The 26,654-nt window shown below is 48.2% G+C and overlaps 1 protein-coding gene and 1 long non-coding RNA gene across 3 annotated transcripts; one reads left to right on the top strand and one right to left on the bottom strand.

The window, feature by feature from the left end:
- Positions 1-776: 776 nt before the first annotated feature.
- On the top strand, positions 777-26,525 carry MTMR9 (myotubularin related protein 9). Of its 2 annotated transcripts, XR_005954236.1 has the most exons (11): positions 777-1,394; positions 3,423-3,531; positions 3,855-3,980; positions 9,014-9,187; positions 10,807-11,024; positions 11,947-12,108; positions 13,913-14,054; positions 15,137-15,357; positions 16,832-16,983; positions 17,423-17,960; positions 26,451-26,525. XR_005954236.1 is itself a non-coding variant. In XM_041426109.1 (10 exons), exons 1-10 carry the CDS (start codon positions 1,210-1,212, stop codon positions 17,587-17,589), a joined length of 1,656 nt encoding a protein of 551 aa, XP_041282043.1. In that variant the 5' UTR covers positions 777-1,209; the 3' UTR covers positions 17,590-21,199. The 2 variants fall into 2 exon arrangements, 1 of the variants encoding a protein (XP_041282043.1); XM_041426109.1 differs by lacking the exon at positions 26,451-26,525 and having other exon boundaries at positions 17,423-21,199.
- LOC121347453 lies at positions 4,109-6,962 on the bottom strand. Its single transcript, XR_005954237.1, has 2 exons — positions 6,728-6,962; positions 4,109-5,117 (listed from the first exon to the last, which is right to left on the bottom strand). It is a non-coding gene; the product is annotated as an uncharacterized LOC121347453 (long non-coding RNA).
- Positions 26,526-26,654: the final 129 nt, after the last annotated feature.

Here is a 26,654-nt window from a genome sequence, read left to right as displayed (position 1 = left end):
ACCACCTGTGCTGTGGCCAGGCTGGATTTTGGCCTTTTCCTCAGTTTTTGCAGGAGCAGGACGGCGCTGGGCTGGGATCCGCAGGGACCTGGCCGCGTGTGCTCAATCCCTGCGGGTTTGAGCCCAAACTGCGGCTGCCGATGGCCTCGGTGGGACCGACCCCGGCCCCGCTCCCGGCCCGGCCCGGCCCCTGCTCCCGCTCCATTCCTGATCCCTGCCTGCTCCCGCTCCATTCCCGATCCCTGCCTCTTCCTGTTCCATTCCCGATCCCTGCCTGCTCCCGCTCCACTCCCGATCCCTGCCTCTTCCTGCTCCATTCCCGATCCCTGCCTGCTCCCGCTCCACTCCCGATCCCTGCCTGTTCCTGCTCCGTTCCCAATCCCTGCCGGCTCCATTCCCAACCCCTCCCCGCTCCATTCTCTCTCTGTGCCGGCTCCATTCTCTCTCTATTCCCATTCCCTGCCTGATCCATTCCCTCTCTATTCCCATTCCCAATCTCGCCCGATCCATTCCCTCTCTGCTCCCATTCCTGCTCCATTCCCAATCCCTGCCCGCTTTCATTCCCGTTTCCATTCCTGCTCCATTCCCAATCCTTGCCTGTTCCCGTTCCCATTCCCACTCCATTCCTAATCCCTGCCTGTTCCCGTTCCCGATCCATTCCCATTCCCTGCCCCTGCCTGTTCCCGCTCCCATTCCCGCTCCATTCCCAGTTCCTTCCCGCTCCGGAACGCTTGTGGCGGGGCCGCGCCGCGCTCCGGACCCTTTACGCGCCTCTCTGTCTCCCTGAGGATCCCGAGCGCGGATTGGTCCGGGTGCCCGTCACGTGACCCGGGAGGCTCCCGGGCGGCGCTTCCGGCCCATCCCGCTCCGCCGGCGGCTCCCGGGAATCCCGGGAATCTTGGGGGGCCCGGGGCTGCTGCGGCTCCCTCGGCCTCCCCGAGCCAGCACCGAGGGTCTGCCCGCGCCGCCCCGCGCTCCCTTCCGTACCGCCGCCTCGACAGCCCCGGTCCGGCCCTGAGGGAGAACGGGGGCCCTGTGCGGGTCCCTCCCGCGTCGCTCTCGGTCCTCAGGAGCCGCCGCCACCGCGGGTGATGCCCCCGCCCGCCCGGGCGGCACCGCACACGCCCTCCCCGGCTTTCCCGGCCGGTGTTCCCGAGGCTGCCGCCCGTTTTCCCGGTGAATTTTCCCGGTGAGTTTTCCCCCCGCAGCATGGAGTTCGCCGAGCTGATCAAGACGCCGCGGGCGGATAACGTGGTGCTGCACCGCCCGTTCCACCCGGCCGTGGAGGGGACGCTGTGCCTGACCGGCCACCACCTGATCTTCTCGTCGCGGCGGCAGGACAACGCCGAGGAGCTGTGGCTGCTGCACTCCAACATCGACTCCATCGACAAAAGGTGATCTTCCCTTCTCCCTGCCCTAACGCCTCGTGGTTGGGAAAGGCCGGCTGGCACCTCGGCTGTGCCAAATCCCGGGTGTGGAGAGCAGGAGGGATGCTCTGGGCACTGACATTGCCTTGAGCTGTGCCAGGGGAGGTTCAGGTTGGGCATCAGGAGGAATTTCTCCGCAGAAAGGGAGATTTAAACCCTTGGAATACCCGGGGAGGTTTGGAGTCCCCATCCCTGGAGGTGTCTGAGGAAGGTCAGGATGTGGCACTTGGTGCTCTGGGTTGGTGGCAAGGTGGGGTCGGTCACAGGTTGGGCTCTGCTGGAATCTGAAATGCAGGGAATTCTCAGAACTTTGAGCCTGTAAGCCAAAGCTTAGAATTAAACCCAGGATTTGATCTGAGACCTTGGGAAAGGCTCCCAAACTTAGGTGCTGGAAGCAAGAATGTGGATTTGCGGTTTAAAGCAGAGACACGTTAAGCTAAGAAGAAGAAAGTTTGGAGTTTTAGAGTTGGAGATATAGAAAAAATAAAAGTAGTTACAGAGGTAAACTAGGAGTTTAGAGTGCAGTACTGTAGGTTTGTGTGTCAGAACATGATTGGCTAAGAAAGCTTCCACTGTAGCATGAATCCATAAGATGAAATATTTAAGGATTGGGTCAAAAGCATAAATATCCTTTTTGGCAGTGTTTTATTGGTCAGTAAATCCTTAAAAGGTCTTGTAACCAAGGGTCTTGTTCTGAGCTGTGCAGTAAAGATGTGAGCTGAGCTCACCCTTGGTAGAAGATAAGAACAATAAACCACATCAGCAAAACCAGCCCAGAGGTCCTGTCTCTAACTCATTCAAAATTCCTTCCAAAAATCCCCAGAGACTCAATGATCCATTTCCAACCCCAGTGATTCTCTCAGGGCCCAGAGCAGGGTTCCCATGTTCTGTTTGAACATTCATGTTTGATGTTGCATTTCAAGGATAGTTTTTTTGGTCCTGTGGAGAGTCAGAATTTTTGTGTTTAACCCTTTTTGCTCTGTGTTCATTGCTCAGTGGGTTTGTCCACCCTTGAAGCACTTTATAAATGATGCATTGTGCACAGAGAGGGATGTCAGAGCACTGCTGAAGGGGTTTGCCTTGTGCCACCCTCCAAAAGTGGCGGCAGGATTGGGTTCTGGACTTGCTCAGCCCCAGATCTTCTCCTGCTGCTCAACAGCACCATCCCTCACTTTTCCAGCTGCTCATGGGAATCAATAACCCTTTAGCAATGTGCTTTTTGTGCTACAGCTGAGCTGTAGCTGCAGAGCTCCGTTTTTTTCTTGCCCATGCTCTTTTAGCTACAGAGAATTCAGAGATTTCTCTTTTTACGCTCATTTCTGCCCCTCACTGAGTGTCTGCCCCATCTCACCTGGTCATTGTCTTCTGCTCCCTCACCTTGGTCCTTTCTCCAGCTTGATGATAATACTTCATTTTTATATTAATTACAAAATCCCTCCTCTGTGTCTAAAGCCCTTTAAGGAAGTCTGGTAGAACAGAGCTCCTTTCTGCCAGCAAGAAATCAGTGATTAAAAAAAGCACAGAGCCTGGGATGGGGGAGTTGCTGGGTGCTGATGAGGTTTGTTGTTGATTAAATTTGTTCCTGATTTCCGTGTGTGTTTCTGAGAGAGAAAAGGAGCAGAGGGCTGGAAACCTCAGGGAATTTCTTCCCGTGCTCAGTCCTCAGCCTGGCCTTGGACACTTCCAGGGATCCAGGGGCAGCCACAGCTTCTCTGGGCACCCTGTGCCAGGGCACCCCCACCCTCCCAGCAGTGTGATATTTATCATGTAACACCTCCACTCCCCACCACAGCAGAAGGATGGAATAAATGAAAATAAAACCAAACTTGCAAACAGCAAATAACGAGTTGTGTTTGTTTCTTTATTTTCTTGAAAGGTGCCCCTGCACACAAACTGCCACTCATGGAGATTTGCCTTGTGGGAAGAGTTGTGCCACTTCTCCTGCCTTAGAGGATCCTGTTTTTATGGGACTCTTTTTTTCCTGTCTTGCTGTAGGTTCGTGGGCTCCTTGGGCACCATTGTCATAAAATGCAAGGACCTGAGGATTATCCAGCTGGACATCCCAGGGATGGAGGAGTGTCTGAACATTGCCAGCTCCATCGAGGTGAGCAGCTACCATCAGCCAGAAAACCTGCAGGTCTTGAGCTTACCTCAACCTTAAGAGCTGTTTTATTTTTTTTTCCAGTTAGGTTTTCATGTTTTGAAAGGCAAAGTAGAATCTGGAATATTTCACATGGAGTTGTGGGGTATTTCCCAGAGGTTTTGGACTCCCCATCCCTGGAATTGCTCAAAGCCAGGCTGGACAGGGCTAGGAGCAGCCTGGGGTAGTGGAAGGGGTGCTTGCCTGTGGCAGGGGATGGAATGGGATGAGCTTTAAGGTTCCTTCCAAGCCCCACCTGTGATTCCATAACTTCTTTGTCCACACAGGCTCTTTCCACCCTGGATTCAGTCACCCTCATGTATCCCTTCTTCTACCGGCCCATGTTCGAGGTCCTGGAGGATGGATGGTCCTCCTTTCTGCTGGAACAGGAGTTTGAGCTCCTCAGCTCAGTGGTGAGTGGGATTTGAGCAATTTCCCAGGCACTTGGATGTTCTGTGAACTGTTTCATCCAGTAGTGGCTGGACTGGAAATCCCAGATGGTTAAAAATCCATTTGGTGCCTGGGTGAGAAGTGAGTGTTGTTGAAATATTCCCTCTGTGACATAAGACATTTGTTTGCTCCTTCATAAGACATTTGTTTGCTCCTTCATAAGACATTTGTTTGCTCCTTCACCTTGTACCAGTGGAGGTTTGAGGCCTTTTTCAGGAAATCACAAAGGTAGGAAATGTTTTTGGCCTTTGGGGATGGTTCTCTAATTGGAAGAAGAAATTGAAATCCATTGTCCTGGCTTTGTTGTTGTTAATTTTGATCTGGAGTAGAATGAGATTAATCTTTGTCAAAGCCTTCATTGAAATGATACTGGTTTAAAAAAATTTCTCTTTAGGAGGATGACAATGAAGATGCCCAGTTTGAAACACTTTTTCCTTTAATTGATTCTGGGGAAATATTCAGGAGGTTCAAAAAGCAGGAAACTTCCAGTTCTCTTTTTCCAGGTGCTGCTGAGCACATTGATTTTGTTTTGGGTAGGAATTGTTCTTGTGGCATTGCCTGTTGTTTCTCTTGCTCAAATTTCCTTTTAGGATGCTGAATTTGGTAGAGTGGGAGCTATCTTGGGTGCAGGAACCTGTTTTAATAATTCCTTGGATTTGCATCTCTGTGTTCCAGGTCTTTGTTTCACATCCAGTCCGTGCTCTTCTCCAGCAGCTCAGGTTTCTGAGCCCACATCCATTAGTGCAGCATCCAAGAATATTGATTTTTTTTTTAATTCTTTTTTTCTCTCTGCAGTCCAATTTGTCTGCAGCCTGTATCATTTCCTGGCTATGAGTAACAACTGAATAATGTGATCAGCTTGACCAAATTCAGTTGATGAAATCACCAGAAAATTAAAGAACATTAAAGGGGTTCAGAGGCCTTGCTATTTTTGTCTCCTAATTAAAGCACTCTCATGTGTCTTATCTTCCTCTGCCATCCAAAGACAGACCAGCTGTTATCACATCCAGCACATGGATCCATTGATGTGCTTTTTTTCCTTATTTTTTCAGGGATTTAAATCTTCATTTGTCAATCTCTTGGCTTTCTGAACATATTCTCTGTGTAAGAATCACATTTAAAAACCTCATTACTTTTTAGCTCCACGTTTCCAGGCCAGTCATTCATTCCTTTAAAATCTCCATGTCTGACAGCTGTTGATTAATTAATTCTTGGCTTTTAACCCAAAACTTCACATTTTGAACAGAATGGTGTCAAAAGCCACCTTCCAATGATTTACATCTCCTGAACAGCAGATAAACGTCTCGCTGACCAAATAATTCTTGTTCTGTAAAGACACTGCTTTATGTGACAGGCTGGAACAAGGACATGGCTGATTTAAATCTTTCTCCCAGAAGTCAAATGAGTAGAATTCCAAAGGTTCCTGCCTCTGCTAAATCATCCACCTGGATCTGTACCTTCCCCAGTAAGATAACAAGTTAAAAACTATTTCACCCACCCTACAGCTCTAGTAATTTATTAATTCCATATTTGTCTGCTGCAGGAGAGTTGTTTTCAACACTCTTTAATGGCAAAGTGCAGTGTAAAAGTTAATACTTTTTGAAAAAGTTATGTAAATATTAAATATTTAGATAATATGACATGTAATTTGTGTTCTTCACTGCACAGTGAGGGGTGAGTGGAATTCAGAGTATGTGCAGGGGTTCATATTTTCTCTGAGCAGTCAGAGGAGAGCCAAGAGGTTTCTCTTTTGCCAAATTCCAGAACTGCAGGACCATGAAAACTAACTCTGGAAATTCCAAAATTTTGCTTCCAAATTTAGTTTTCTAAAATGAAGTGAAGAGGCCTGAGGAGTTTGTACACTGCCAGTATAATTAACATAAAGCTATTTTATTGCCACGAAAATCACTTATTTCATTCTCATTTCCTTTACCTATTTTCTTCCTTTTTCTTTTCCCCTTTTCTTCCTTTTTATTTCCTCTTTTCTTTCCCCCTTTTTCTCTGTTTTTTACTTTCCCCTCCTTTTTCTTTCCCTGTCTTTTGTTCTCTTTTCTTTCCTTTTCACTTCCCTTTTTTCTCTATTTTCTTTCCCTTTTTAGCAGGAAAGAACTCAGGGTTCTGAACAACTCAGTTGTGCTTCATCTTTGTGTCAGAGCTCCTTTTAGAAATCAGAATTTTCTGGGTTTGGGCTCAGGTTAAATGGTAATTGTGAATAATATTTTGCTTTTCAGACAAGCATCAATCCTTACATCTGTTCTGCTCCTTGTCCATGCACAAGCTGATCCCAGCAGGGCTTATTCCTTGGGAATGGTCTCTGGTTTTGCTGCTTTGCAGGATCTCCCAAGATTCATGCTGGGTTCTGGACTTTTTTTAAAGGCCTTTTGGTAGAGCTTGACTTGTTTCCCAATGTTTTGTGGAAAACGACCTGTCCTGGCAATTTTCAGTTTTAGGAGGAGTGACAGCTTGGACATTTGGGAATCAGTGTCTCTATAAACAAGTATCAGGACAAGAAAAGTAGAAATCCAAGAGTTGATCTTGCATTGGGTTTAAAAATCAGTGCTTTCACTTTCCTGTGGAATTCTCTCTCCTTTCTGCTGAGCCCTCATCCCTTTGCTGCTTTTATTCTTAACTTTTCTTGATTCCTAGAAGTTCAGATGTCTTTCTGGGAAAATTAAAGGTTCACTCCCTGAGTTTCACACAGCACAATTACCTGGTTCAAAGTGAGGTCTCCCTTCATCCCTTTCCCTGCAGTCCTTCCTGTGCTGCTGCCTCGCTCTTCCAGTTACTGATGGCCCTTTTTGCTTCCAAATTCCAGCCAGGCCAAAGCTAAAGGAGCTGATCTGGGCAGTCTGGAGCTGGCAGTGCAGAGGTTAATGTGATCTCTGCAGCAGGAGCTGTTGGAGGGAAGACAAATGGTGCCAAGTGCTGCCAGGCTCCTCCTCCTTGTCGTGGAAATTACACCAGGATGACATAACAGGATCTCTGCTCTAAATGGGGAGGAGAGCAGCATTAAATTACCAGAGTGGGGGATAAATCAGGTGCTGCTCCTCCATTCCTTTCCATACTGGTGGTGCCAGGGACAGCCAGTCTCCCACATGTTCCTCAGAGTTCTGGTTTTGCTTTCTCCACATCCTGTGTCATGGTGAGGATTTTATCAGTTTGATATTCCACATCCATGCATATTTTTTTCATGGTAATCAAACTGCACACTCGACAGACCCCCCAAAAACCCTGTTAAAAATCCCATTGAAGGTGCATTGAAAGCTGGAGCTGTGGCCAGCCTCATCCTTTTGTGTCCCAGAAGTTTTCATCTCTGCTCACAACGTGATGGCCAGAGGCAATTTGACTTTGCATCTGTGAGAAGCTCTGCTTTTTATAAAATGGAGCTGTTCAGAGGAGCTGTTTTGAGGCTAATGAATAATGAAATAAGGTTATAGCAGGGATGGTGCAAAACTGTCCAGCTGGGCTGCTGCAAACAGCAATTACTGCTCTTGATGCTGATATTTATTTTTTTTTCCCAGCATCTTTTTTAGGCTGCCACCAAAAAGGACAATTTTCCTGTCTCCTAAGCCACACATCCCATGACTTGGAGCTGCTTCTGTTGAAATAGAGTCAGATCAGCTTGTTCAGTTGATGGAAGGGCTTCATTGCCAGAAGACATTCCCGAACTGATCCCAGTTTTCCAGTGGACCAGTGAGCCAGTCAGGTGCATTTTTATAAGCAGGTAGCAATCAGGAGGTGTGTGGCAAGGGGTAGTAAGGATCTGGAAGAAAGGAATTCTGATCAGAGGTGTGCAGTTAATTCATGTTAAGTTAACAGACCTGAATTGATGTGGATTTCATGTATTTTGTCACAGCCTGATTTAGCTGTTGTGCTCTTCTCTCATTTTGTCCTGCCTGCCTTATCCCTCTGCCTTTTTGTCTGCCTCAAACTTTGCTTGAACTGAGATGAGCAGAGGTTTGATGGATCTCTGAGGTCTCTCCCTGCTGCAGAAGCTCCTCGTTGACCTTTTTCCCTGGGCTGGAGCCAAGGCCTGTGGGTGACCCTGGGTATCAGGTAGCTGGAATTCTCATGCCAAGTGCCTGTGAGGTGCCACACTCAGCACTTCTTTCCCAGGGCTTTGGCTGGTGTGAGCTGGAGCAGTTACATCACAGGGCTCCTGATGAGCCCTCAGTGCTTGGCTGCTGGGCCCCTTCCAGAAGGTGCTTTAGGAGGAAGAACTGTAGCTGAAACCACGGAAAATAACCAAACTGGAGATGTTTAAATTGAAATTTGAGCCTCAAAGCAGCTTCAGCATCTGGAGTGGGTGGAAGTTCTTTGCCTTTCTTGGCCACCTTTGTCTTGTGAGCTCTTTCAGCACAGATGGAGGGTTGGGCCCATATTCTCTGTATCTAAATGAACTTTTTTTCCCCCTTGTTTGGGGAATACATTTCTCTGTGGGGTCTCTCCTTGCTGTCTGCTGTGCCTGTGAAACAACTTAAAGCCACAATCACCTATTTCTACCCACGTGGGCTTATTTTGTGCTGTTTGAAGATGTGAATACATTTCTCTGTGGGGTCTCCCCTTGCTGTCTGCTGTGCCTGTGAAACAACTTAAAGCCACAGTCACCTATTTCTGCCCACATGGGCTTATTTTGTGCTGTTTGTGGATATGGATAAACCAAAGGGGGAACTGTTGCTCAAGACCCAGAGACACCTGTTCATTCTTCCATTGCTTCCAAGATTTATCTGCACTCTGGGGAATGAGCTTCTGGGAACTGCTGCAAGGTGATTGCAGGGAGGTGATTGCAGGGAGCACCAAGGGATGTGCTGGAAAAATTAAGGGGTCAACAGCCCTGTAAATGGTTACTTAAAGGACAATTTGTGGTGCAAATGGAACAGATCACAAACACGACTCTGTGTGTGTGCTTTATCCTGTGCATGGAAGTCTTTCTTCCCTGTTACCTCTCCCATATAATGTCCTTTCTGACCCAAAGCTGCGTTCTGGTGTTTTTCAGACCAATGAATGGCGTCTCAGCTGTGTGAACAAGGAATTCTCTGTGTGTCCCTCCTACCCTCCAGTTGTCATTGTCCCCAAATCCATCGACGATGAAGCGCTCCGCAAAGTCGCCCTGTTCCGCCACGGTGGCCGCTTCCCGGTGCTGAGCTACTACCACAAGAAAAATGGGATGGTGAGCTGAGTTTGAGGGGTGCTTGTGCCTGAAGGAGATGTGGGAATCTGTTGGTTTCATGCTCAGGAATTAAAAGAGTTGCTGGTTTATTTTCTGGCTTCCTCAGTGAAGCTGGTTCTGGGTGATGGAATGAGTGATCTCTATCCTAGAAATAGCCATTAATCTGCTTGGTTGGGAATGTGCATGGCAGCAGCTCACTTACAGCAGTAAGAACAAGATGAGCCTTGTAAAGCCACTGCTGGCACCCTGGCTGGCTGTGTCTGCCAAGAGTTCTCATAGAAAGGATGGCAGGAGCCACATTGTCCTGTCTGTGAGCAGTGGGTCCTCGTCACAGCCGTGGTGACAGCAGAGCCAAGGCTGCTTCTGCTGTGTGACTGTTCAAGGAGGATCAGAACAATCTGTTCTCTGAGCCTGGCAGGGTAACTCTGTTCAGGAGTAGCAAATTCTTGGTCTTGCACAGACTTTAACAAGCCAGAATCTAATGGAGTGACTGATACATTGTAATTAAGAAATGCACTGTATGAAAGTGTTGGGTTATTGTGTCTCTTGCTGATGTAACCAGTTCTGAGGGTGCTGAGATGTCCAACCTGCGGCTTTTAAACTTGATACAGTCTGCTCAAATGCTCTAATGCTTTCTCACCTCCTGTGGCCAAGATTTGTAAGCCTTCAACTTGAAGCTGTCTAGTCTGACTCAGAAGTACCTTGGGATTTTGCTTTAAAAGCAGCCAACCGCCTGCTCCATATCAGTTGTGCTTTTTACTGTTTCTCAGCTCAGCTGAAAACCATTGAAGGTAGAGTTTTGCACAGTTATGTCTCCAAGTTGTGCATGTTTCATGTGAGGAGTACAACAGTATTTGGCTCAGAATGTTGCAGTTGTGACAGTAATGCTGTCACTCTCATTGCCCTCCTGGCTCTGAGTTCTCAGCTGTACCTAGCATTGCTGACTGGTTGCCCTCACATTTTTGTTATGATTTGAGCTGCTGATTTGGTATTCTGAATTGAAAGGCATTTGCTAAAGAGAAATCTCAGCTCTTCAGTCTGTGGACTTGAGGTTTATCAGTCCATCCATGGGGTAAAAATGTCACCTTTAACACATGAGCAATTTGAGTGTTTTGAGAACAGAGTTGGGAATAGACCTTGAGAATGACAATCCTGAAAAAGTTGGTTTCATAGAATCACAGGATAGTTTTGGTCAGAAGGATCCTTAGGGGCCATCTAGTTCCAACACCCTGCCATGGTCAGGGATGCATCTCACCAGGTCAGGCTGCTCAGGGCCTCATCCAACCTGGCTGTGAACGCTTCCAGGGATTTATAACACTGCCAGGGTTTGTAAAGGAGCCATCAGCAGGAAGGCAGCTCAGTAGTTCACAAAGATGATACTTGAGGTGTCACTGAAGGGATACAGCCTCTGAGATGATGCCTGGCATTTAAAACTTGCCCAGCCAAACGATTGCTGGATTCAAGGATTTCTAAATCAGTTTTAAATGCGTTCAATCCTTGAGAGGGATCGAACTTGAAACAACTGAAGGATTCAGAGCAAGGCTTTGAGCTCATTGGTGCCTTTCAGTCTGAACTCTGTCCACTTCCAGTGCCTCTTGCATGGTTTTGTGCCTCCCCAGGCGATGATGAGGAGCAGCCAGCCCCTGACGGGCACCAACGGGCGGCGCTGCAAGGAGGACGAGAAGCTGATCAACGCCACGCTGCGCTCCGGCCGCCGCGGCTTCGTCATCGACACCCGGCCCTTGACTGTTGCCCAGCAGGCCAGGGCCAGGGGAGGGGGCTTTGAACAAGAAGTGCACTACCCTCAGTGGAGGAGGATTCACAAATACATCGAGAGGTGGGTGAAATCAGGCTCTCCCCTGAGCTTGGCTGTGTCGGGTTGTCAGAGCAGTGATACCTTCACAAAGGATTTGCTCCTGTAAGAAGAGTTGTGTATCCTGGTTCCTGGCAACAGGGTCATGTTCCTCGTGTGGCATGTCATCCAGGACATGTGGATGATAAGGGGATTTTTGGTTTGGTTCCTTGCTCTGAGCAACCTGCTGCAGGTTTCAGCCATCAGGCATCTGCCTGTGCTGTTTCTTTTCCTGACCATCTTCAGCCGCACTCCAGCCTTCCTGTATTCCCCCTGGCACAGGAAGGAGCAGGTACCTTGCCAGAAAACCTCTGCAGGGGAGGGTTTGTTCTATGGCTGTCACACTCCTCTTATCCAGAGGATTTGTCTAGAAAAGCTGTGGTTGCCCCATCCCTGGAAGTATCCAAGGCCATGTTGGACAAGGCTTGCAGCAGCCTGGAATAGTGGAAGGTGTCCCTGCCCATGGTGAGGGGTTGGAATAAGATGAGCTTTAAGTTTTCTTCCACACCAGACCATTCCATGATTCTGTAATCCAGTGCTTTTCTCTGGATATCTACTATTGTTCAGTCATTTGGAGACAAGTTGCTAAATAAACAGACTTTTAGTCTGGCATTGTTCAACTTCTCTTAAAGCCTTAATTTTGGGGAATCCTTCTACACAGACATGAAGTAATATTACTGGAGCTGTAGGCCAGCTCTTGAGCAGTTAAATAAGGAATTTCCTGGCAAATACTTGAAGTGTTTGGTGTTGCTTCTAAAGATTTTGTGTTAACTTATATTTGTTGCTGATTATTTACAGCATCAGAGAGAGAGGAATGAATAAACACAATATACAAAGACTAAATAATCCATGTCCTCATTCCTATGTTACTGCTTGTGCTTTCAACAATGTTTTCCTTTTCCCAAAGGTTTCATATCCTGCAGGAGAGCTTCATCAAGCTGGTGGAGGCTTGCAATGACCAGTCACACAACATGGACCGCTGGCTCAGTAAACTGGAAGCTTCCAACTGGCTCACTCACATCAAGGAGCTGCTGACTGCAGCTTGTCTGGCTGCTCAGTGCATTGACAGGTAAATCTCCCACAGAAAGTCTTGGGCTGCTCATTCACTGGCTACAGATTGCTCACTAAATACCTCTTGCAGTGTCAATAACTGCCCACCGTAGTCTGGCTCACTTGTACCCATGGAAGATTCTGTTTCTTCATGGCAGAGGAATGTTCCTCCAATAAATCAGGAGGAGAGAGGAAATCTGGGCTAAGAAAAGGTTTTGGATCGTGTTTTTAAGGTATATTCCTGTGTCTGTTGCAGCCAAGCTAATTTAGAGAGTTTCATTGAAGGATTGGATAAAAATGGGTCCATGGAAAAATGGGTCCCCATGGAAAAGGGGACACAGATGTCTTTTTTTTTTTTTTTTTTTTTTTTGAAGGTCCTGGGAAAAAAGGGTCCCCAGGGAAAAGGGGACACAGTTTTTTTTTTTTTTTTTTTTTTTTTTTAGCAAATCTTTTTTTTTCTTTTCGGCTGCAAATTTCAATACCACACCTCATTTCCAGGGGTTAAAACAATGTCATCTCCTTGTTTTCCCCAGGAATTGGTCCAGTGCTTTTTCCTCTCTTGTATTTTTATCCCCACAGCCCTATCCAGGCAATCCTGCTCATCCCTTCTAAGTGCTTGTGACCTCTTTTAACCTGACATTTCTTTCATAAATGCTGCTGACTCAGCTGACTCATGCTCACACCTCTGGCTGCAGAGCCAATGCTTGCTGTTAGCTGCCAGGGTTTGTAAGGACAGATTCAGGAATCTAAATTGGTTTTATCTGTGGCTCTGGGTGGGAAAAGCCCATCCCAAAATTTAGGGAAAACCTGGCCTTTCATAGCAGCTGGGGATTGTGTTCTGCAGGCACACAAGCAGCTGAAATGCAGGCTCAGTGGTGAAACAGCACTGCTGCATTAAAATGGGAGCTCTGTGCTTTTTAAAAGCTCTGACAGTGCTGGTTTCATTACTGGCTGTGCCAGGAAAGGATTGCTCTGGATCAGTAGTTTTATCTGAAATTCTTTCCTGCAAGCATGTAATGGGGAAGATCAGTGATGAAACCCTTCTGGCTTGTTGGGACAGTGGCTGATTTCATAATTTTTAACCTCAGCTTTGCTTTTTGTGTTTACCATGTGGAGCCATGGCAAGTCAGTTCCAGGTGCCTGACCTGCCTCACTCAGAGCCTGGAGGTCAGAGCTGGGCTGACAAGGAGTTCTAATGGGGAGGGAATGGCTGGGACAGATCTTCCAACATCTTAAAGGCCTACAAGATAAAAGGTGAAAATAGTGTTAGAAAATGAGTGTAGAGAAAGGCAAACATTAGTAGAGAAGGAAGGTTTAGATTAAATATTAGGGAGAAACTCTGTATAATAGCAGTGGTGAGGCCCTGGCACAGGGTGCCCAGAGAAGCTGTGGCTGCCACTGCATCCCTGGAAGTGTCCAAGGCCAGGTTGGACCAGGCTTGAAGCAACCTGGGCTAGTGGAAGGTGTCCCTGCCCATGACAGGGGTGGAATGGGATGAGTTGCACTTCCAAGCTGTAACTCAAAGGGATGCTAATCCCAAAGAGTGAGAACCACAAGGGTGATCTCACTGTGCACCTTCTGTCAGTGTGGGAAAGGATCTGGAGTTCCAGACTGCTCAGCAAGACATGGATTATGTCATTTAGTGATGCAGAGCTCAGGTCACTGGATGAGGATCCAGGTTAAATCCATGTGGGATGGGGCTGCAGTGGTGGTAAAGAGCCAGCAAAACCTCAACACTGGTGTCCATTGGGGTGTAATGGCATCCACTGGGACGGGTTCTGCTCATTCATACTCTTATCCCTTCCCACCTTTTCCTTTCCCAGGGAAGGTGCTTCAGTGTTAGTCCATGGCAGTGAAGGAACTGATTCCACACTCCAGGTCACTTCCCTGGCACAGATCATCCTGGATCCAAGGTGCAGGACCATCCGTGGCTTCGAGGCTCTTGTAGTGAGGGAGTGGCTGCAGGTAAGGAATACCCCTGGACAGAACAACAACCAGTTCCAGAGACACTGGGGTTGGGAAATAGCCTGAGAGGTAGCCTGAGTTGCAGCCCTGCTAAGTGTGAGTCTCCTTTGTCCCAAAGAGCAGCATCATTACCTGAGTCATTTGTCCCTCTGGCACTCCTGGGGCCTCTGCCTCTCATGGCAGGTTTTTGATTTTGGGGAACTGCCTGTTTTGTGTGCTCAGGGTAAACATCTCTTATCAAGAATGGTTTGTGTTGGAAGGGACCTTAAAGCTCCTCTCATCACAACCTCCTGCCATGGCCAGGGACACCTTCCACTGGACCAGGTTGCACCTCTTCCATCTCATTACAGAAAACTGTTCAGAGAAAACCACAAAACCTGAGCTGTGCTCTTTGTACCTCTGGTCCTCCAGTGCACCCACCCCATCTTGTTCCTGCTCACATTCTGTGATCAAACACAGCCTGAGAAAGGCAGGGAAATCAATCATAGAATCACAGAACCATTTAGGTTGGAAAATACCTTTAAGACTGTCAAGTCCAACTGTCCCCCAGCACTGCCAAGGCCACCACTCATTCATGTCCCCAGGTGCCACATCCGTGTGGCTTTTAAATCCCTCCATGGATGGGGACTCGAGGATTGCCCTGGGCAGCTGTGCCAGGGCTGGACAACCTTTCCATGAAGAAATTGTCCCTAATATCCATCTAAACCTCCCCTGGCACAGCTTGAGGCCATATCCTCTCATCCTGTCCCTGTTCCCTGGGAGCAGAGCCTGACCCCCCACCCCCAGCTGTCCCCTCCTGTCAGGAGTTGTGCAGAGCCACAAGGTCTCCCCTGAGCCTCCTTTTCTCCAGGCTGTGCCCCTTTCCCTGCTCTCTCCAGCTCCTCAGTGTCTTTTTTTGTCAGGAGGAGCCCAAAACTGAATCCCAGATTTGAGGTGCCCCAGCAGCAGAGGGATAATGGTTTCTAACAGCTTGGTCCTGGCTGCCTAAGCAGTTGCATGGACAGAACTTATTCTGAAGTGTTTTTCCACATATCCTCACATCCCATTCCTTGGTGTGTGATGCTGTCCCTGATTCCCTCCAGGCTGGCCACCCTTTCCAGCAGCGCTGTGCCCAGTCAGCCTATTCCAACAGCAAACAGAAGTGGGAGGCCCCGGTATTCCTGCTTTTTTTGGAATGTGTGTGGCAGATCCATCGGCAGTTCCCCTGCTCCTTCGAGTTCAACGAGCACTTCCTCATCCTGCTCTTTGAGCATGCCTACGCTTCCCAGTTCGGGACTTTCCTGGGGAACAATGAAAGTGAAAGGTTGGTAAGGATGCTTGACTTGAGTCCTTTAAATATTTGGCTGAATTTCACTAAAAGAAGGTCCCAGAATCATGGAATGGTTTGAGTTGGAAGAAACCTTAAAGATCATCTTGTTCCAACCACTTGCCATGGGCTTCAACTTGCCATAGCTTCCACTATCCCAGGCTGCTCCAAATCCCATCCAACCTGGCCAAAAATCTCCACCCATCACCAGTTTATTTAGTTTCCCATACAGAAACTCTTCCATGAAAGAATTACCAGCTGGAGTTGGTGTGAGTCACAGCTGTGGGAAGCAGACTTGTCCATGCAGGCCTGGAAGAGGAGGCTGAGGCAGGCATAGGCCACAGCTGACAATTGTCCCTCACCTGTGAGGGAGGAATGTGACTCTGTAGCCTGGTAGTCCTGAGATCCCTCTGGGAGTAGAAAGAGGGTGAAGGACTGGAGCTGCTCACAGCTGCCAGGGAGGTTGGGATTCCTGTTTGGACCTTGGAAATTCTGCCCTCAGGACTCCTGGCCCCAGTAAGGCCATGGCTGAGGGTCTCCTGCTGGACTGGACAGGAAGGGAAAAACAGAAATGATACTCCAGGGAAGGAAGGGAATTCAAAGCTTCCTGTAAACCTCTCTGTCCTTAAAGTAATCTGGGCTTAGAAGAGACTCTGCTGCCTTCTACAGGGCTGCTGAACCAGTCATCTGCAAAACCAAGTTAGACTTGAAACCAGTGAGGTGAAATTTGGAGGAGTATTGAATGTTATGTGTAATAACCTGCCTGTCACATCTGAGCACGTCAGCCTGGGAGCACAGACAGGGCTTGAAGTCTGATGTTAAGCTTGTGCTGTCTGAAGCATTCACAGGAGTGGTGAATCTCCTGCCTGGCTGGCAGTCCAATTTGCCAGTGCAGGCAGAAAGAGATTTGCTGGAGTCTGAGGCATAGGGATCCCTGTAACTGCTGGAGGTGGGATTGCTCAGGAAAACAGCGCTGCTTGCTCTGTGTGCTCAGTTCCTTCCTGCCACCAGGGGGACCTGTCAGACGTGCCCATTCCAGCAGTGAAACTGCGTTTATGTGCTCGAGAGTTCCATTTCCATCCTTCCCTGATGCAGCCCTGCCCCACCTTCCAGCTCCACCTTAAGACAGGAGCCTGATTCCTTTCCAAACCTGGCACTCAAACCACAGTGGGGAGGTGACTGATTCTTCAGATGGACAGCAGGCAGCCATCTTACAAGTGTTATTTCCTCATCTTTTACTCAGAACTATTTGTAATCAGCTATGCTGAGTTAATTGCTTTAGGTTTACCTGTGCCATGTTGCTTTAGGATCACCTGTGCCCTTCACCTGTGCCATGATGGTGAAGGGATTAACTTGAATTATTTGGGGGGAGTAGCACCTGGAAAATCTTGTGGCCTTGTCTGTGTGGTTCTAATAAGAGCCTTACAGATCCAAGTGTATAAAAACTGATTTGTTCCTGTGAATTTCTTAGGGCTAAACTGAAGCTGCCTCAGAAGACCATGTCCCTCTGGTCCTGGGTGAACAGGCCTGAAGAGCTGAGCAGATTCCAGAACCCTCTTTATGAGGCCAACAGCCTTGTCATCTGGCCCTCTGTGGCACCACAGAGCCTGCAGCTCTGGGAAGGTGAGCCAGCTTTGCTTTCCCTGTTACAGACAATATCTCTTTTGTGATTTTTTGTCAGATTTCATTGCTGACTATTCTGGAGAATCCATGTGCAGTAGGTTCCCTGCTGCAGAAACTTTCCCCATCCCGTGGCTGCTGAAGAGTTCATCATACAAGCAGGCTGTCATGGCAGGGTGGAGACTGAAAATGGATGGGTCAGATGAGTTTAGGAGGAAAAAAGGAATGAACCCCCCTCATTTTTCATGTTTCTTTTATTAACCTTGTGTAGTAGGATGGTGAACTTGGAGAGGAGAGGGGAAGCCTTATAGTGAGGGAGGGAAAGGGAAGAAAATGTGAACTGTGTGCACCTTGCTTGAGAGCTGCCGGAATGTGAACAACCTTCATGAATTCCCCCTTGTTTCAAGAACTCCTTGTGACTTGGGTGTCTCTGGGCTTCCAGGTGTCTTCCTGCGATGGAACAGGCCTTCCAGATTCCTGGAGGAAGCCGAGGAAGAAAGGGTCAACATTATCAAGTACAACAAGGTGCTGCAGGCCAAGGTGAACGCGCTGAGGCGGCAGCTGGCGCAGATGGAGACCGATGGGGAGGTGCCGGAGGAGGAGCCCTGAGCTGGGCTTTGCCTCAGGCCTTTGCTTTCCCCTTTACATGGAGGAAGAAACATGGAAAGTGCATGTTCTGCTGAGCCCTTGGGTACAGCTGAGCCTCCCACTGCTGAACCCCTCACTCCATCAACCTCCCTGCTTTTTGGGGAGGGGTTTTTGTTTTGTTTACAGAAGACATAGCTGGGCACAATGTCCCCTCTTGGCAGCTGTTCTGTTTCAGAATTGGGTACAGTGTCAGCAGAAGCTGGAACTCTTTACCTCCAACTGTGTGGATGACCAGGATGGGCCAAGAGACAGGATGTCTCCACTTTATTTTAGACTTCTTCTGGTTTTGTTGAACGCTCACAGGATTGAAATACACAGTTCTATATACATAGGTAAAGGCATTTTGTCTGGAAGCACCTTTTTTCTCCAAGGTTAGGTAAGGCAGCTTAGTTCTTTAATTTCCTAGGAAATCTAGAAGTTGTTAAAATCAAATTACATGTTCTGCCAGTCTACACAATACTCTCAGTAGCCTTCACATCTCACACTTGGTTTTTTGTGTTCAGCGTTGGCTCGGGAGCAGGAAGTTAAATACCAAACCAGAGCAAGACATTTCAGTGCAATACAGAATTGAAGGAGGGATTCTGCTGCTAATGTTTAAGCCATGACCTTCAGGTGGAATTGTCCCTCGTGGACAATGATCTCCTAAGGAGGAACAAACTTTTTTTTTATTCTACCTGGAAAACAAAAAGGTTTAGTAGTTGGTGGGGGTGTCCACTTGCAGAACAGGGCTCAGAACTGTCCTTTAAACCAGAGCCAAGCTGCCTTCTTGCAAATTCCAACCCCCCTGGTTGGGTTTGGACACCTGGCCAGGTTCACAGCATTGCTGGGGTGCAAGAGCAACACTTCATTTACTACTCAACAAAACACTTCTGTTGCACCTGATGTGCTTTTCCTTCTTGTGCTCTTATGCCCATCTTGTGAAACCTCAAAAGCAGAAGCTGGAAGTTCAGGTGACCTCACAGATCTGCTGCAGATGAAGGGGCCATCACACTACAAAAAAATACTAAGAGTTTAGATGATTTGTAGCTGCTAAAACTGCTTAAAGACTTTAGGGATAAGCTCTTTCCCATTTAACTTTGTCTTTTGTAGCTGCTCTTTCCATTTCTGTGGCTTCAATCTGCTTTTTATAAAATCAGAGTTCTCTTGTGATTTTTTTTTCCTCCTTTAAAAAGACAGGTAGGGGTAGGTCTGAAATACTCCCTGAGGCATTTTTTCAGCTTGAGTCTGTGGGTAGCTGCACAGGACTGGGAAAAGTTGAATTAACAGCAGCACATATGACTGGGATTATCCAGAAAAGAGCTTTCCTGTTAGCCTGGTTGTGCTGGAATGAACAGAGCTGCAGTAGGTCAGTGGTGGGATGCCACTGGAAACTGCTGAGCTTTCAAGTTTATGGAATGAAGCTGCCTTTATTTAAAAGCCACTTCACATAGATATGTGTGAAAATGCAGGATCTGTAGTTGTAGAAGTAGCTGGGCAGGAACTGCAAAAATCATGTAGCTACTAAATACAGTCTAAGAAAATTCTATAACCAAGGAAATTATATAAAATTATGTGATAATGGTCAAGTGCTACCTTAATGCCTTTTGTTCAGTCCTTATTTCCTTCTTGCCTAAGCTAAACTTAGCCCTGAAGTCCTCTGGCTTAAAAAAATAACACGATCCCTTTTAAAACATTGCTCACTTAAGGCAGAAGAGTGATTTCCCCTGCTTGCAATGCCAATTTCTTTTTTGGTTTGGAGCTTTTTTTCTCTAAATCCAGCCTGACACAGGGAATGCTGCTCAGGGTGGCTGGGGATCTGTTCTGCATGACAGGGGAGGCAGAATTGGGCTGTTCCCTCCTCCAAACCTGGTGATTCCTCTGGGTATGTTGCTCATATAAGCCCTTAAAATGATTGTACACCCGTTGAAATGATGTCTTTGGGATCTGCACCTGCCTGGGTGGTGTTTCCCGACCCCATTCAGAATTTCTCCATCTGAAATCCATTATCCCCAGCCAGATGGGAAGGATTCAGAAGGCACTATTTTCCCTGTAATAGACTATACATAAAACACTCCTAAAGGTTATGCAATTCCCTAACACAGTAATTATAGATTGAGCTAAATAATAGAGAAGCAGAGAGGGTTTTTTTGGATCTAATTGCCTGGCTGCTCCAGCCTCTCCTGCAAACTGCAGGCATCCGAGGAAATTGGGAAACCAGCTGTGACAGCCAACAAAAGGCAGCACATTCCCTCTGAGCTGGCATCAATTTCAGCCTCCACTTGTGTTGAATGCACACCCAAGCACTGTGTGTGCCTTGAGAATGTGCATCCTGGGAATGTGCCTGGGAATGAATCCTTGGGGCAGTGCTGGTGTCCTTCTGAGCAGCCCCTGCAGTTTATTCCACAATTCCTGGGCCCTGCAGCACCTTGTCCCTGCCTTGCCTGGGAGGGCTGTAGGAGATGCAGTGGGGCCAAGATGTGTGGTGGTGTAGGTTCTCCTGGGACAGGACACTTCCCAGAGCTGTCCTGCCACGCTGCTGCCACATTCCCTTTGAATTTTTCCATTCCAGTGCCTCCCAGGCTCCAGATTCACAGCAGCTCTCTCCCATTCTCTGCTTTGCTGTTTGCCTCCCCTATCAAATCACATATTTAATACCAGTGATGGGTTTGCTCCCTCAGAGGGGGATCCCTGCCCCATGACCCTCAGTTTGCAGATTCCCTGTGAATTCCTGAGCTGGGGCAGTGCCCAGCTCTGGCTCCTCCCTGTGCCACTGCCTTACGCCCTCGCTGCCACCGCGCTCCTGCTCTTTTGCACGCACTCTTTGTGTAACAAGCTGGACACGGAAAGCCCCATCTCCAAATTTTGGGGGTCGGTTCACAAAATTTGGGGAGGACACTCTGCCATTTACCAAAAAAAAAAAAAAAAAAGAAGGGAAAAGGAACTAACTTGCACAGTTTTCATAAGGGAAATATGAAATACGTACCTTCAATATTTTGATTGTATCGATTAAGTCTTGAATGTGGCGCTGGTTTTGACGTGCACTATTGTCCCTGTTGCATAGGATCTAATTTAAAATTGCACTGTACAGCATTTTTGGTGTCTCATGTGTGCTTTGCTAAAGCCTTGGGCAGTGCTGTGGTTGTGTGAGGGGGGAGGTTTCTCCCAGCACTGCCTGTGTATTGTCACAGCTGCGCTGTGTGACGTGAGCTGTGTCTGTTCACTACTGCCTGTTCAAGTGATGAGTGCACTGCTGGCCCAGCATCTGGAACTGCTATTTGGACTTGGCTGCTGCATCAGTCTTTTTTTATTTTTATTTTTTCCTGTACAATTTGAAATGCCAGGGCTGGGAGTTGTGTGCTGGTGTTAGGTATTTGCTGTCTGTGTACAGAATCCCAGCTGCTGCAGCGTGGAATTTATTGCAACAACGACAAAGTAACAAATCTGAGGAAAAAGAAGATGATGGCTCAAGGTTCAGCCATTTGGGGGGAACAAAACAGATACAAAGTGGCTGTAAACTTTGCTGTAGATATGTTGAAAGCATAGTAGATGTGTCTGTTTAAATTAAAACCCTGAAGACTAAAAAGTTCTTTAATTACGCTGGTGAATCTTTATTACTGTGTCCTTTGCTTCCCACAGGAGGGATGTGGGTGGCTATGACTTGGATTAAGCTTTTACTTAAAAAAAAAAAAAAATTACCTTTTTTCAGCTAGATTATGTTTTATTTTACAGCTGAGCAAGCCCTGTGGTGGTAGAAGGGGGAAGAAAGGAGAAGGGTGAGACCCGAGGCTGTGAGGGGCTTGCAGGGCTCTGCTCCAGTGGCTTTGGGCCTTGGACAGCAGCTCTGCATGTGATGGATAAACCTTGATTAGCCAAGGTTTTATACTGGTATTGATCTTTTTATCGTGGTATTGATCTCTCCAAAGAAAGAAGGGCAGGGGTGCTCACAGGGAGAGGGGTTGGGAGTAAAGCAAAGCCTTGCAAGAAGGTGGATGGTGAATGGACAAGGGGGAGTGGTTTTAAAGGAAACCAGGACAGATTTAGATGAGATATTAAGAAAAAACTCATTCCTGTGAGGGTGCTGAGGCTCTGGCACAGGGTTCCCAGAGAAGCTGTGGCTGCCCCTGGATCCCTGGAAGTGTTCAAGGCCAGGTTGAATGGGGCTTGGAGCAACCTGGGATAGTGGAAGCTGTCCCTGCCCATGGCAGGAAGGTGGAATGGGATAATCTTCAAGGTCCCTTCCAGCCCAACCCATCCTGTGACTCTGCAGTCCATCAGGGACTGGGGTCACAGTTACCTGCTGGTTTAAGGCAGGGGAACACAAAAAGGACAAACAGCTCCTGGGAAGTGGAGGCTGGGAACTGTGGGAACTCCTGGATCTCTCCTGGCTGGTGAGTCAGGAGGCTGGGAACTGCTGGGCTGTTTCCCTGTGCCATCACTGTGGTCTTTGCAGCTTCTGGGGAAGATGAGGAGTTTCTGTGGGTTTTGGGGTTGGAGCAGATGGAGGCTGGGAGTCTTTGTGCTGCCCTACAGCCTGTGCAGCCCATGAGATAACACAGGGATGGGTGCTGAAGGTTTTGATGTGAAAAGATTGATATTCAGCCGCTATTTGTGCCAAAAATCCCAGTTGAAACAGAGGAGGTTCTAAAATATTTTCAGCAGTGATCAGGCAGTCTGATTTGGGTTAACTTTGATTTTTAGTGGGTGGGGAAGGAAAATAACTAAAGAATCCCAGAATGGTTTGGTTGGAAGGGACCTTAAAGCTCCTCTCATCACAACCTCCTGCCACGGGCAGGGACACCTTCCACTGGACCAGACTGCTCCAGTCCTATCCAGCCTGACCTTGGACACTTCCAGGGATGGGGAATCCATCTGAACAAGAGTTGAATTTTTTTCTTTAACCTTTTCTTGAGTCTGTTGGATTTTTCTCTTGGAAATCCCAAGTGGTTTTGCTCAGTGCCATTGTAGGAGTCTCTTCCATGCTGCCTATTTTTCCCCCAACAGTGAGAGGGGAAACAAAGAGGAGGAATTCCCATTGCACTGGATGGAGCTTGGGAGGCTGGGCTGGGCTGGGCTGCTCACAGCTTCCCCTGCCCTGGAAATGTCACCACAAGCCCCTGGCATTTGTCCTTCAGAGCTGAGCTGATATGATACTCTGATATTCTCTTGAGAGGGTGTTGCTGATGCCTTTGTATGCTTTTTCTGATGCTGCAGGTCAGCTCATTAAAGCTCCAAATCTGCTCCCTCAGGATCTTAAAATACAGGCAGACAACCTGGGCACTGCACACATGTAGTTACACCACTAAAAACCACATCATAGTCGCTAAAATAATATTATTTATAGCTTGGGCAGTCGGTTGTAACCATTCACCTGACCAGTTTGCACATCCCAGTTGGTACTGGTTCTGTCTGGGGGATGGTTTCGGGTTTGAAAGGTGGAGCCTATGGTCACTGCTTGAAGAAAAAAGGCTATTTTGGCAAGTGGCTCATTAAAAGGTACAGGAGATAAAGGAAATCTGTTTCCTGCTGTTCTTTCCTGATATGGAAAACTTTGTTGGGATGTCCCAGCAAGGAATTTCCTGGGTTTGGCTTGTAGGTACATGGTGGAACAAAATAAAACCTTTATGGCAGGAATAAAAGTTGTTCCAGAGTTCAGGTTGGTTTGGTTTTTGGTTTTTTTAGTGTTTTTTGTTGTGTGGGGTTTTTTTTAACAGAAAACTACTTAGCTTTTTTTTGTACTGTGCTCCATTTCTTGGGGTCCAATTTGAACACTTCCAGGGGTGGGGCAGACACATCCATCAGTTTTTTTGGTGACAAAGCAGAAATTTGTACTACAGTGGGGTAAATACAGGGCTCTGGATTCTACACTTCCCTCAGGGAATAAAACCAAAAAACCCACAAACCTTTGCCTTTCTTGGAAAAAGATTTCCTTCCAGAGATCCCTACAGGACACTTGTGCAACAAGAAGCAGATGGAGTGTCCTGGCTGTGCTGCCAGCAGTTGGCAATGCTGTCATTTCACAATGGGGAAGGCTGTGGCAATCCTGAATTAAAATTTTCTTCTGTGCTCCCCTGCCTCTTTATCCCCATCACTTGTGCTGGTCCAGCTGTTTTTGATCCCACGTGGCAGCACATGGGATTGGAGAAATGTATGGAAAAGGGACACAGCCAGGAGGGAAGAGCCCTGCAGGCTGAGTCAGCATCTGGGGTGTTAAACGTGGCATCGATGCTTGGAGTAAATTAAGTCATAGGGAGGATTTGTAAAGTGAAAATCCATGTGGAGCAGCTGGGGAGAGCCCAGAGGAGGCCACAGAGATGCTCCAAGGGCTGGAGCCAGGCTGGGAGAGCTGGGGGTGTTCAGCCTGGAGAAGAGACAGCTCCAGGGAGAGCTCAGAGCCCCTTCCAGAGCCTAAAGGGGCTCCAGGAGAGCTGGAGAGAGACTTGGGACAAGGCATGGACACAGGGAATGGCTTCCCACTGCCAGAGGGCATGGATAGATGCGATATTGAGAAGGAATTCTTGGCTGTGAGGGTGGTGAGGCCCTGGCACAGGTTGCTGTGAGCTAAAAGCAGAAGAGGAGAGCAGAAACACCTTGATCCTTTCCGCAGTGCCACGTTACAGGAACCCTGCACTGAGCACCTCTGGGATTGTCAGAGGGAACAAAAGGGACAGCCCATCCCTGATGTGTCTCCACGTGTCCTGATGTGTCTCCACGTGTCCTGAGCTCCTTGCCCTGAGCTCTCCAAGCACTGTGGGTGGGGAGGGTTTGCAGGTTCAGCAGGGCAGAGGGCAGAGGGGAGACCACAAAACCCCCGTGTGTGGGAGGTGGTGGCAGGGAGATCAAGCCCCAGGCTCTGAGAGAGGCTGCTCCAGAAAGCTTTGAAGGAGCAGCACTTTTGGATATGGATCCGTGGTCAGGGAGAGAAAAAAGGCAGTGGTGGAGAATGGGGAGAGTGACAAGAACACTCTTGGAGCCCCTGGAGCGGTGGCACCATGCTGCCTCTGAGAGGAAGGATGATGGAATGTCTCCTGCTTTCTTCCCCTTGGTTTGTGTTTCCAATATTCCCCCATTAGCCTGTTTCTGAACCTCAGGCTGGCTTTTCATGTTTGCAGTCCTTTGGACATGGATTTATATTTTAAAAATACCCCAGATCAGGCAAAATACCCAAAATCAGGCAACAAACCAACCAACAAAACCTTTAAATCCAGATAGCATGAAAAATATAAAACATACAAACTTCTCAGCAGCCTGTGACCCCGCCTCTCTCCCTGGAGCATTTTTGGGGGATCTGTTGACATGCATGGAGATTCTGTCAGCAGGATTGGAACAGGCTGCCCAAGGAAGCAGTGGAATTATTTGCCTTGGAAGTATTCCAAAGTCAGCAGGATTGGAACAGGCTGCCCAAGGAAGCAGTGGAATTATTCCAAATGTGTGTGGATGTGACATCTGGGGACATGGTTTAGAGGTGGATTTGTCAGTGCTGGGCAATGGTTGGATGTGATGATCTTAAAGGGCTTTTCCAATTTAAATAATCTGAGGACACACACAATTGAGGACTGTCATAGAATCACAGAATGGCTTGGGCAGGAAGGGACAATAAAGCTCATCTGATGCCACCTCCTGCCATGGACAGGAACACCTCCCACTATCCCAGGTTGCTCCAAGCCCTGTCCAACCTGACCTAGTGAGCTGCAAGTCTGTGCTGCTCACAGAGAAGGACACCGAAGGTGTCATTGCTGCCCACAGGGGGGTTCATCAGCTGAGAGTGTTGGCCTCAGCTGAGAGTGTTGGTCTCAGCTGTTGTTGGAATGGACCCTCCACACTGCTCAGATGCCATCATCCCACTGGTGTGGACTTTTCTCCCCTTTTGGATTTTCTGCCTTCCCACGTTGATGTTTTTCCTCTTGTCCCCTTGAGCTGCTGCTTATCACATCCTGACAATCCAGCCTCTGACCTTGGTTTTACCTTCCTTATCTCACAGGGCTCTGTGCTCTTTCTCACAAGGTGGCAGCCTCCTGGCTCAGGGAGGAGGATTTTCCAGCTGGGCTGTGTCTGGGAGGCCTTGGGTTGCAGCTGAACCTGGAGGATCAGGCAGTTCAGGGCCAGCTTTGCTGGATGTTCCATTTTGCTGATTTTGTGCCAGTTTAGTGCTGCAGGTGCTTGGCTCAGTGCTGGAGGAAGGAACTGGTTTATGGAATCACTCCTGCTTCCCTGTCAGTCTGGGGGCTCTGCCATCCTGGAGTGATCTGAGAGAAGCTTTACTTTGTGTCCAGGGAAGAGAATGGAGCTGGAGAAGGGGCTGGAGCACCAGGAGCAGCTGAGGGAGCTGGGAAAGGGGCTCAGCCTGGAGAAAAGGAGGCTCAGGAGGGCCCTTGTGGCTCTGCACAACTCCCTGACAGGAGGGGACAGCCAGGAGGGATCAGGCTCTGCTCCCAGGGAACAGGGACAGGATGAGAGGGAACGTCCTCAAGCTCCGCCAGGGGAGAGTCAGGTTGAACATCAGGAGGAATTTCTCCATGGAAAGGGTGGTCAGGCATTGGAAGGGGCTGCCCAGGGAGGTTTGGAGTCCCCACCCCTGCAGGTGTCCAAGGAATGACTAGAGGTGGCACTCAGTGCTCTGGGCTGGTGACAAGGTGGGGATGGGCCACAGCTTGGGCTTGATGATCCTGGATGTCTTTTCCAGCCTAAATAATTCTGTGATTTGCATTGAGTCAAGTGATCAGATACAGTGAAACCACCAGTGCTCCATACACTCCCCCTCCTGAGCAGAAAAATCCCTTTTGCTCAACTGCTCATCTATGTCAGCACTCTGGGAACAACAGGATCTTCTCTCCTTCCCTCTGCAGAATTCCAGGTGAGCTCTCTTTGCCCTCCCTGCAAGGCTGGATCCACAGTGCCCTTGTGAGAGCAGCCATGGAGCCCTGCTGGAAGCTCTGAATTTCCTTCCATTTGGTGCAGAATCCTCTGACTGGAGCAGGAATTGCTGAGGTCACACAGTGGCTCAGGTCTAAGGTACACTGGCATGGAATCACAGGATGGGTAAGGTGTGA

Source organism: Onychostruthus taczanowskii, unplaced genomic scaffold, assembly GCF_017590055.1.
Source record: "Onychostruthus taczanowskii isolate IOZ18803 unplaced genomic scaffold, ASM1759005v1 scaffold90, whole genome shotgun sequence".
Taxonomy (NCBI): domain Eukaryota; kingdom Metazoa; phylum Chordata; class Aves; order Passeriformes; family Passeridae; genus Onychostruthus; species Onychostruthus taczanowskii.
This window is presented reverse-complemented; position numbering and strand designations above follow the sequence as displayed.